Genomic DNA, 12,165 nt, shown 5'->3' with positions numbered 1-12,165 from the left:
ACCAAATTTCAGTGTCTAATGAGTCCGTTTGCTGTTGATGTTTCCATTCTCTTTCGGTTAATGCAGAAAGGATCTCCAACATAAAAATATAATAAAAACGAAACAACTAATCTGATTTGGAAGCTATTTAGCTACAGGTTTTATGTAAATAATAATTATACACTTAGGCAATGTTTTCTAGAAATTTTTGATGGTAAAAAATCGAACAAACTAAATTCAAACTAATTTCTCTTATTTATAACTAAAAAAAAAGTGACAGCCCTGAAGCCATTTGTTTGGCTATAATTGAAGCCTCCTGGAACACCCACTGATAATATATTCAGCCTAATGCAGCCCATTTTCCACCAGTCGTGCGCTGTGAGCTGTGTGCTCCTTGCCTCTGGTCACAACAATATAGAAAATTCAGTAGCAACGTCCAGTGTGCCCATGCATCGTGTGACATTGATTCCGGTAAACAGAGCCCTCTGATTGCAAACCTTGCCGTATGCTAATGGTTGACATCCAACATCAACATAATAACTTCGGAACAGATTTACATTAAACAGACACCTTATAAGCACAGTATATTCATCAGCTTCATCGTGTCTATGAGTGATTGGACCTCATAATTGCCTTTTGTTGTAGCATTGTTATGATGTGATTGTGTGCAGTAACAAATAATGTGTATGACCGCTTTCTCATTTACATTTATCTTATTTGGCATGTGCCCTCTGAATGGCTGTCCTGAAGGTGAAATCACACAGCTGGCATGCACATGAGGTTGGGACAGTCCACAATATTATGATTACTGTATTATTCCATGTCCAATGCAAACGGTTTACAATGTGATGAGTGACCCAACTCTCACCTTTTTAAAATTAATTGCATTGGTTTTTAATTGATTTTAATACTAAAGACATCTGAGTTTTCATGTGAACACATTCTTATTCTATCAAAGTAAACAGTATTCATTCTTATCACAATTATTAATCGTGGCAACTGTAGTTCAGCTTGTGTAGAGCTGATCCCAGACCAATCTACGATTACAAACCACGTAGATCCCCTGGACCACTCTCTTCTGCTGTTATCAGTTAAATATTTTGTCATAATTGAACTAAAAGCAGGAATATTTTTCTTTTTAAAGAAGTGGCTGAGCATCTCCAATTCCCACCCCAATCTGTAATAGCCAATAATCTGCAACTGCAGCCATTTTCATGTTGTGAATCTCACTGCTGATTTGGGAGATTGTAGACATCCACAGTTCTCCTCAGACACATGATGTTGCCAGACTCTTCTTTTCACACCACAGACTACTTGCACATAAGCTTGCACACAGTGGAGTTGGTGGAAGACATTTTATATGTGGCTTATATGTAGTCCATGGGTACCTGATCAACCAGCAGGTGTCGCTAGATAATGGTGAACATGGATCCCTAACCGACTGAGCCCTGCCACATCCTGGGCAATGCAATCATCAATTGTGCATCGTCCTATGAAGCTACTGGCCACATGGCATGGTCCAGATTCTTAATCAAATGAGCCACCTGGCAGCCCCAGCAGGTCATTTTTTGTCAGTTCTTTTTCCATATTTTTTTCTTGGTGAAATTAAAGGGACACATACATCATGCTATAGCATGTTTATTTTCTAAAATGCACATAGTCAGCTATTCCTTATTTCACAGATGAACTGTGTATCCGGTACACAGGTGCGACACTACCCAAAGAAAAAGTGCCTCAGCTGAATTTGCCACTCAGGACACAAAACCCTTTATTTTATAAAGTAGGTTGCATGCAAAATAATTTTAAAAATGTATACCAAGCAGAGCTAGTATTTCAGTTTTAGGACATTATTTATATAAGTGGCTAGTTAAATTCTTGTCAATGAGTATCAAAGGAGTGGAATATAAAGAAAACTGTAACTGTACACTGAAAATACATTATTTATAGTTATACTTTTAGGAATATTTTAACAAAGGAATGCATGCCTTTGATATGTCATGAGCTATATTTAGATTTAGTGTCACAGTCATTAAACCTAAAACATCATTAGGACATTGAGCCTCAGGATGCTTACCTGTTCACCTTTTGGGCCCATCATTCCAGTAATTCCCCTGATTCCCTGAAGACCCTGAAATCAAACCACAGAAAGATATATAACATTTACCAGATTTTACTTGAGAATAAGTCCAAGCAGACAGTAGTCATCGATTTCACTAGGATGCATAATTACTATGTATCAGATAAATACAGATACATTGTAGAAAATTATATATTTATTGAGTGGTTTGCTGTTTATGTGTGTATATATAGATTCTATCTCAGGATGGCATAACTCAACAAGAAAACTTTCATATATGCAGTGGGCTCCAGAACTATTGGCACCTTTAATAAAAATGAATAAAATAGGCTGCATAAAATAAATGACACAGATAATAATCTATATGTTATTTTCAAACATATGGGAAAACTATATACTTTTATTTCAATACATTTATTCTCATGCTTCAATGTTTTTTTATTAAGTAATCTAATTTTTTCTGAAAACCATAGATGCCATAATTATTGGCACGCCTAACAATTATTGTAAATAAAATCAAACAAAATTAAATTGGCAATACAATTGTACTTAATTTAGTTAATCTCAGTCTAAAGGAACTATATTGTGTCATTCCATCACTTCCAGTTTCACTAGAGAATAAAAATGAGGTAACAAGCATACAAAAACCCTTTGTCATTCATCAGCATGGGAAAAGCCAAATAACTGTCAATTCAGAAGAGACCGATGGTAATTTACCATCAGAGGTCTGGTAATGGGTACAAAAAAAGACATAAACGGTTAAACATATCACTTAGCACTTTAAGGGCAATAATAAAAAGGTGTAAAACATGAGGAATGGTTGCAAATTTTCCAGGAAGAGGAAGCAAGTGCATGGTGTCCCCACGGACGGTGAGGAAGATGGTGAGAGAGGCCATTAATAACCCAAAAATCACTGTTTAAGAATTGCAGAGATTGGTTTGTTTTTTGTGGTCAACAAGTCTAAAAAAAACATAAAATGGCACCTCCATACCAACTAACTCTTTGGAAGGGTGGCACAAAGACAGCCCTTACTGAGCACAATAAACAAAACCAAGAATCTGGAGCTTGCCAAACCTCATTGAAATTATGACTGGAAGAGAGTGCTATTGTCAGATGAGACCAAAATTGAACGTTTTGGCCATACACACCATCAACATGTTTGGCGGCAAAAGAGGAATGCATACAGGAGAAGCACCTCATACCTACTGTCAAATATGGAGGTGGATTTTGATATTTTGGAGATGTTTTGCTGGCAGTGGTCCCGGGGCACTATTTTAGATCAATGGGACAATGAACAAAGTACCAGGAAATTCTGGCAGAAAATTTGGTTGTCTCTGCTAAGAAGCTAGGACTTGGTCATAGGTAGATTGTCCAGCAGGACAATGACTCCAAGCATATATCAAAATCTAAACAGAAATGCTTAAGTGAAATCAACATCCATGTTTTCCAATGGCCATCTCAGTCTCCAGACATAAATTTCATCAAAAACCTGTGGTCTGAACTGAAGAAGGGGGGTTCATAAGCGCAAACCCAAAGATCTCAATGATTCTGAAAAGTTCTACATGGAGCAATGGTCAAAATGTGTTCTCTAACCTTATCACAAATTATAGGAAAAGACTCATGGCTGTCATCTTTGCCAGGGGTGTTTTCACAAAGTATTAAGCCAGGGGTGCCAATAATTGTGGAACCTGTTTTTTTGGGGAAATATTTGTTTTATTTAAAAAATTTAAGACTTTGGTTGATTCCAATGAATCATTAATCAAGCACACTAGTTTACACAAGTTGGAAAATAAAGCTTATGTCAATAACTGTATTATTTTTTAGTTCAGCCTCTTTTTTTTTTTTTTTTTTTTTGCATTTTTTGTGCATATTTATCAAGGGTGCCAACAATTCTGGAGCCCACTGTATATATGATTTTATATAAGAAATGTTTCTTGTTCAGTTCTGCCATCCTGAGAATTTTTTTCATTTATGAACAACGATTTCTTTCCACAGTGTATTTTTGCCCTTTAAGCATTATATTAAATGTTAAATTCTAGGAACAATGAGGGCAGTGAAAATACTTTACATGTGGGCCTTGCGCACCAGGCTCTCCAGGGTCCCCTTGGTCGCCTTCTTCACCCTAAGAGTTGATTTATATAAACTTTAAAAAAACAGTCAAGTACCAACCACACATTGCCTTAACAACTTCACAGTGCCTGCATGTACCATATTAAAAATTTCACCGTACCACTGGTCACATAGAGTAAACAGTAGAATTTTTTTAACTGGCAATACTTAGTTGATTAAGCAAGTGATAAATGTTAAAAGAAACCCTGCCTGTTAAGATATGGTGTAAATGCCTTCAATTATATAAATATGTCATAAAAACCACATTAAATATTTTAGTTATTTTAAAACTTAATAAAACCCTTTGACTCATAGGTCACCATTGTTATTACTGTTACAATGCACTTTGGGTAGTGATGTCAAATGGTTGCACAGGTCTCCCGGTCCATTGCTCTTGTCCATTGAGTGCCATTGAAAATGTCTCCTTCTAGCGCCAGCCATTCAAAGTCACATATGGATCAAATCTTTTTTGGTGAAACTGAAACATGTACATTATCGCCATTAATTTAAATCACATAAAATAATGATAATACGTGCTGATACACTAAGACGTTTAGCTGTTTAGCTATTGAATCCACCCTATTCACAGATATCCCGTGTATCACATCACACACAAATTCTGTGGCATTGTATTGATATTTTTCACTATTAATAACAGCAACTGCTGGACAAAACAACAGAGTTAACTTCCAGTGCAACCATTTTATGTCATCTACCCAAAATTCATTGCACATCTAAAATAATGGTGATCTCCATTGGTTAATGGCTTGGATATTTTTTTTATATAACCGATCTAACTGACTAAATCTTTTTTGTGGTTTTTACAACATGATTCCATAGTTGAGGGCATTTATAACATATTAAGCCCAACAAGTCTTGGTGGGGTTCCCTTTAATGGCCCATGTTACTCAGGACATAGGCCGAACTGATAAACAGCCATTATTTTACCAGTTATCAGAAAAAGAAACAGTGCCGTGATTTACTCTATTATTGCATATTTGGCATACTGAATGGTTTCAGATCTTTAGACAAAATAGATTATTAGACAAAGGGAACCTGAGTAAACACAGAACACATTTTTTTAAATTTCATATATTATTTCATACATTTCATGAAAAAAAGTTATCAAACACCAATATCACCCATGTGAACAAATCATTTCCCCCTTAAACAAATGTGCAAATGTGAGACTAGCACTGATGCTTCTCTTGGTTAGCATTGGTTTCCACCTTGCCGCTCTCCCATGAATCCCAGTTTTGCCCAGTCTCTTTCTCAATGTGATGCCAAGAGCGTTGGTCATAACTGAGGCTAGAGAGACCTGCAGTTATTTGGATGTCATTCTGGGATGTTTTGTAACTTCCTAGATGAGTTGTCGCCACGCCCATGAAGAAATATTGGCAGGCCACTCCTGCGAAGATTAACCATTGTTTCAAGTGTTCTCCATTTGGATATAATGTGGTTTGGTGGAGTCCCAGGTTATCAAAAATGGCTTTGTAATCCTTTCCAAACTGATATATTTCAGAAACTTTTTTTTCTCATCTCTTCTGGAATTTTCTTTGATGATGGCATAGTGTGCTTATAGAAACGTGGTGACTACAAAGTGGACTTCAATTAAGCCTGGCCATGTTCAATCAGCTGAATCTAATCATAAATTCAATTTTGTTAATTGGTTGATTGAGTAACTAAGGGGCCAATTACTTTTTTACATGGGTGATATGGGTGTTTAATAACTTTTTTCATTAAATAAATAAAATAATAATTTAAAAAATGTGTTTTGTGTTTACCCCAGCCTGTTATAATTAGAGTTGGGCCAATGTGCACCTGCCTTTTTAATTTGTGTGAGCAAAGCTGGCATGCTAAACCTTGATCATGAAATTTTGGTGAAGGATAACCATAGTCTGCATGTACTATTTCTTAGAGTGAAAGCACCAGATAATTTCATAGTTCCTAAACTGTAAGTAGGGTGGGTGAAAGTGTGTTCAGCTCAAAAACAGGCCACGGCTGAATCCTTTTGATGTTGAAAATTGCTTACTGAGGAGAATATATTAGAGTCTCAAAATAGTAATGGGTGGATTTTCTTGTAATGTGATTAGGCTACTAGCTAACTAGTATGGTGCAGTTGTGCAGTTTATGGCTAGCGAACTCCTAGCCCAGTGATCAAGATTAATCTGTAAATGAATAGAATAGGCTATGCATTGTATTCATAGCCTGCTAGCCTACTACAAGAAGAGCAATGGCCGTGTCAAACCATGCCTCTTTTCTGGGCTTTTCTGGGCTAACATAGACAAAATGTTTGCCTGTCAGGGGTCGAAAATTTAAAATTGTGAATTTTCTTGAAAGCAATGCCTTCTCATTAACCAGCAGTTACACACACCAAGCTCATTTCACTATCTGTGGAATCTGAATACATACTTGCCAAAGTTTTAAAACTTTGTTTTGGTCTGAAATTTTGTTCAACTGCAATGTGTTAGGACCATGTTTCAATGGTCTATGATCTATCAATGAATCAATGAAAAATCACTGATAAAGCTGTATCAATGTAATCAATCACTTTGTGGGAGCATACCCATGTCCTTAATGAGGACTTTCCTCTTGTCCTACCAGGACTTCAGTGTCTATTATTCCAGCTATAGGTAATAGCAGCATTTTTTTAATGACATCTGCATATTTGTTTTATACATAGCACAATACACAATACATAGCCCTTACCTTGTGTCCTTGTTTTCCTGGCTCACCTGATTCACCTTTCACACCTTTGTGGCCCTAAATGAAAAATACAATCAACACTGGCAAGGATCTTAAACATTTCAGAAACTGTCTGCACAATATTATATTATTGGCTTTATTAATGCAATATTTGTAATTATTTTTTTTTTTTTGCTGCTTTCTAAACAGCATAATGCTTGAGAAAGGCAACTCACCTTCATACCTGGCAGACCAGGATGTCCAGCTAGGCCAAGGGGGCAGGCGTTAGGACACTAGGCGAGAAAATACTCACTTTGTTAGGTAATTCTTGGATAGAATACATATAGTGTAAGGGTTATTCTTTAGTCAATCTCAACAAGTCTTACCAATTCTGTAGTTCCATCATGTATCCCAGGAACACCCTGACAGAAAAATAACAAGGATCCACTCATTTTATCATCCTACAAGAGGTGTACTTCTGTGGGTCCATGACCCTCAGTAACAACCTGTAGTTTTGCATAATAGTGCAGGAAAAACCCTAAAAAAGGGTCTTATTTTTTGAGATATCCCTACCAGGGGTAGAACAAAGCCCAATCACATTTTTTCATAACTTTTACATGTCCTCTTTATGAAATGGATGGTAATGAAAAAAGATTTAATATTAAATTCATCAATGAATTGAGTCACCACCTAGACAAAAAGTACAATAAAAACACATGCCCTGATAGAGCGAATACCAAGTTAATCCCTTATCAATTTTTATCTACTGGTTGTATTTACTTCATATTGTACTGATAGCTCTCATGTAGTGTCCCTACACCTCAAAGCAAACAGAAAGTCAAAATATTGTTCTACTGTGAATCAACAGCCTTTTATATAAAGTCTTATTATAGGTGGAATATTAAGACACATTCGCTTCTAATTCACAATAATACTGTAAATAAATACCCATGATAATTATTATGATAATAATTCATTTTTAGTAAGTCACCGATATCGATTTCATCAGAAACAAGCATTAGTTGTGATGACCCAGTGAGCCATCTCATAAGATGCCAATTACAAAAAAAAAGAAATCAGCAAAATGGGCACTCTTCTATTCTGTATGCAGGACTATTTTTTACCTACTGAATGTATACAGTGGTATACACTAGTCTTTTTGTGTCATATCTATTGAAATGATCAGGCAATCTGAGCTTTTTAATGTATTTTAATTAGGGCTGCCAATCAATTAAAATATTTAATCGCAAATGAATCGCACATTTTTTATCTGTTCAAAATATACCTTAAAGGGATATTTTTCAAGTGTTTAATACACTTATCAACATGGGAGTGGACAAATATGCTTTCTTTATGAAAATGTATGTTTATTTATGATTGGAAATCAATTAACAACCCAAAACAATGACAAATATTGTCCAGAAACCCTCAAACGTACTGCATTTAGCATAACAAAATATGCTCAAATCATAACATCTCAAGCCCAACAGGCAACAACAGATGGGCATACTGACCTGCTAAATTTAACATTACTTATGAGTACTCAACACAATGTAGTGTGTCCAACTTTACGCTTATAAAGGCTCACAAAAACATCCCCTTCTACTATGTGGGATCAAAACAGGATGATACAAAATAAAACAAACAATAAATAAAGTGAGCAGGAAACAGTGGAAAGGGAGTATAATACAGAATTAGGACTCGAATTAGGATATTGTAGTTAGGCTATACTTCCATTTCTTTGGATACAACAGTTAGGCTATACTTCTATATGCCCAGACAATGAAAAACTGCGTTCGCGCTGTTTTACTCGGGAAAACACGGATTCCCACAGAAAACGCTGCGAAAAAAGTTGCTGATGGATATCGTAACTTTTAAATTTCACATATTGCTATAATGAATGGGAAACATAAACGATACTAACGCATATCACATAATCACACACCCAAATGAAAATGCATGAAAAGCCTAAATGCACCATTTTTTTTATTACCACGAACTACAAATGCCGCCATTTCTCTTAATGTGACGTAACCAATCCGGAAGTCGGAAAAGTTGGAGCTCAGAAATGATGCTTGAATTTCCGACCTATAATTCCGATTTCTACGACCGCTCAGTTGCTTTTATCACAAGTCGGACCTCATTTTTTACTAGTTCTGAGTTGTCTTGAACGCAGTGCGTTAACGTGCGTTAAAAAAATTAAGTGGCGTTAAAACGAATTTGCGTTAACGCGTTATTATCGCGTTAACTTTGACAGCCCTAATTTTGTGTTTTTAATGTTTTGTCCCCATGCGTTCACACTGTGGAACAGTCTGTTCCTCATCAACCTCAGAATGGGCTTCTGTTAAACATCAGCACTGTTTCTGAAGTTATATTATTAGCTTCTAAAGTCTTACACTTTCAAATATATTTACAAAGGGAAGGACAAATGGCCTATAGCAGAGCATGGAAAGAATGGGGAAAATTGGTAAATTATAAGGCATGAGAACATATCTGTGATGCAGGGCTGGGGTGGCCACTGCATCAGGTGGTGAATAAACAAAATCAACATTATAGATATTTGGCAAGCTGCCTTTCCTTTAACCTGGAACTGAAAACAAACAAAAACACTTTATAAAACAATAAATCAGAAAACGGTAAACAGAAATCTACAATGGTCAAGGCAGTGCAAAAGTGTCTACAACAAACAAACACCAGCAGCCATAGAAGAAAGGTCTCCCCTTTAGATCTGGGAGCAAGGCCTTCTGTAAGTTCCAATGATTAGACAATACGCAACAGTTGCTGCCCTCCTTGTGAGTGTGACGTCATGTTGTGAACTTTAACACCCACTCCTGTCCGCTAACTCAAAAAAAAAAGGACACAAGCGCAAACCGAAGGAAGCTTCTTGCTATCGTTATTTTGCAGCGTAGACTGCCAGCCAGACGCAGACGTCGAAGCTGGGTACAAGAAATAAACCAAGCGAGGATACAACTGGGAGAGTATCATCGTTTGGTCCATGAACTCCATAGTGCTAGGTACAATAAATGAACATGCAAGAACTGCTAAATAGCGAATATTTTATACAGCTTAATTCCGATGTAGGTACTCGTCCCATTACCCGGTACTGTCAAATCACGATGACGAAAATAAAATTGAATCTTAGGAAATGAATCGCGTCAGTAATTCATCTGACGGTTTCTCGGTAAACAGCGGACTGCTACATGGTAATTTAAACAACTTACGTGATTGGCCACTGCAGTGTGACATCGGGTTGCGTTCCGGCAAAAGTTGATTCTGGTTCAACTTTCTTACCGCAGGCCCCTGCGTTTTTTTCCGGCACCACATGCGGTCCCCCACTGCCGCAGCCTAAACGCACTACCTGTCACGGGTTGGACTACCTTTTAACCACCAGAGGGTGCCAAAGACTCTTTGTTGTTCTGGATACTGGTTAGCCTCCCTTGTTATGTTGACCCAGCCCTCTTGTTAACTTGCCCACCTGTACCTCATTGTCTCTGTCATGTGCCTTGTTTGCTTGTTTTCTCAGTGTATTTAAGCCCAGTCCTCTGTCTATGTCTTTGCTAAGTCTTCGTGATTCCTTGGCGTTTCTCAAGCTCAAGCCACCTTTTTGACCCCGCTGAATAGTCTGCCTGATTCGACCTAGACTGTTATCGGTATCTCTTTTGGATTTTCCCTTGCTGGTGTGTTTGCTTGTTTCACGGACTGATCTGTTGTATTTGACTTTGGCTCTGTTAGTTTGGGATTCTGATTTTTGGATTACGTATTGGACTTGTTGGACTGCCTGCTTGTAATTTTTTCCCTGCTTAGGTGTGTTTTGAATTTTTGTGTTTTTTGGTTGTGGATTAAAACCAACTGAACTCCTGCTTGTGTTGCTCTGCACTTGAGTCACCTCCAGTCTCTGGTAGCACAGTGGACTAGGTGTTTGATTGCCACATGGGGGACCAGGGTTCAAGCCCCCAGTCTGACAGAAGACTTAGCCATGACTGACTCAGCAGAAGCAACATCCTCTGTAAATATCTCCACTACGGAGTTTGAACGGATAATGGCTGCCTTGAACAGTTTTGGCTCCACTATGGACACACATGGTCAAGCCCTAACCAATCAGCAGGAGATTCTAGCTCGCCATGACCAAGTTCTACAGCAGCTAGCTCAAACCGTTCAGAGGTTGGTTCCACCAGTTCCCTCATCCTTCACCTGCTCCACTAGCCCCTCCCGCTCTAGTACAACAATCCTATATGCCTGCCTCTATACATGCATCTGGGCCTCCCTCTCCACATCCCAGTACTGAGCCCTGCCTCCCAGCCCCCCAAAGGTATGATGGGAATTCGGGTGGATGCCAGGGTTTCCTGATCCAGTGCCAGCTGACTTTTGAACTACAACCAACAACCTTCCCTTCTGATAGGTCCAGAATTGCCTACATTATTACCCTGTTAACCGGTAAGGCCCTGGCTTGGGCAACTGCAATCTGGCAGAAGCAGGGTCCGGAATGCTCAGACTACAAGTCATTCACTGGCGATATGCTACGAGTTTTTGATCAGTCTGCCACAGGCCAGGATGCAGCCAAACAACTTTTTCAGCTCCGTCAGGGGAGAAACAGTGTAGCTGACTACGCAATTTCGTTCCGTACCCTTGCTGCTGTAAGTGGCTGGAATGAGACGGCACTCATTTCTGCTTTTCTCAATGGTCTCTCTGATGCCTTGAAAGATGGTTTGGCTTCTGTTGATTATCCTGGCAATCTTGAATCCCTTATTACTCATGCCATATGTCTTGACAACCGGCTCCGTGAGCGTCACAGAGATCGCACCAGTTTCCCAAGGAGACATGAACTAACAGGCCCTTCCTGGCAGCTACACACATCTCTCACTGAGGCACCTGAACCAATGCAGATTGGACACACTCATCTATCTCAGGCTGAGAGGGACCGACGCATAAGAGAGAGGTGTTGCATCTATTGTGGCAAGCCTGGCCACTTCAGAACCTCCTGTCCAGAGCTCTTGGGAAAAGAGCAATCCCGTCCAGCAGACGGAGGGCTGTGACGGGAGCGACTCTTACTCCCGAATTCCCTGGTGCAGGTGTATACCTTCCCATTACCATCACTTGGGGTGAGCAGAATTACTCTTGTCAGGCCCTGGTAGATTCTGGTGCTGTGGGGAATTTTATTGATGCTAATCTTGTTCAAAGATTCAAGATCCCCCAAGTTACTCTGGACACTCCACTCTCAGTTACGGCTTTAGATGGCCATCCTCTTGGGCATGGCATCGTGACTTCAGCTACTTCTCCTTTGTGTCTCAAGGTAGAGACTCACCAAGAGGAGCTTT

The 12,165-nt window shown here is 38.6% G+C and overlaps 1 protein-coding gene across 2 annotated transcripts in view; it reads right to left on the bottom strand.

Annotated features, from left to right (window-relative positions):
• The window catches only part of col9a1a (collagen, type IX, alpha 1a), an 82,904-nt gene that overhangs the window by 36,180 nt on the left and 34,559 nt on the right, over positions 1 to 12,165 (bottom strand). For both annotated transcript variants that reach the window (XM_035403049.1, XM_035403050.1), the window contains exons 11-15: positions 7,237 to 7,272; positions 7,087 to 7,143; positions 6,875 to 6,928; positions 4,125 to 4,178; positions 2,054 to 2,107 (exon numbers count right to left, since the gene is read on the bottom strand). In XM_035403049.1, the coding sequence (XP_035258940.1) occupies positions 2,054 to 2,107; positions 4,125 to 4,178; positions 6,875 to 6,928; positions 7,087 to 7,143; positions 7,237 to 7,272 (255 nt within the window). The remainder of the gene's footprint in view (positions 1 to 2,053; positions 2,108 to 4,124; positions 4,179 to 6,874; positions 6,929 to 7,086; positions 7,144 to 7,236; positions 7,273 to 12,165) is intronic.

Source organism: Anguilla anguilla, chromosome 2 (assembly GCF_013347855.1).
Source record: "Anguilla anguilla isolate fAngAng1 chromosome 2, fAngAng1.pri, whole genome shotgun sequence".
In the NCBI taxonomy this organism is placed as follows: Eukaryota; Metazoa; Chordata; class Actinopteri; order Anguilliformes; family Anguillidae; genus Anguilla; species Anguilla anguilla.
This window is presented reverse-complemented; position numbering and strand designations above follow the sequence as displayed.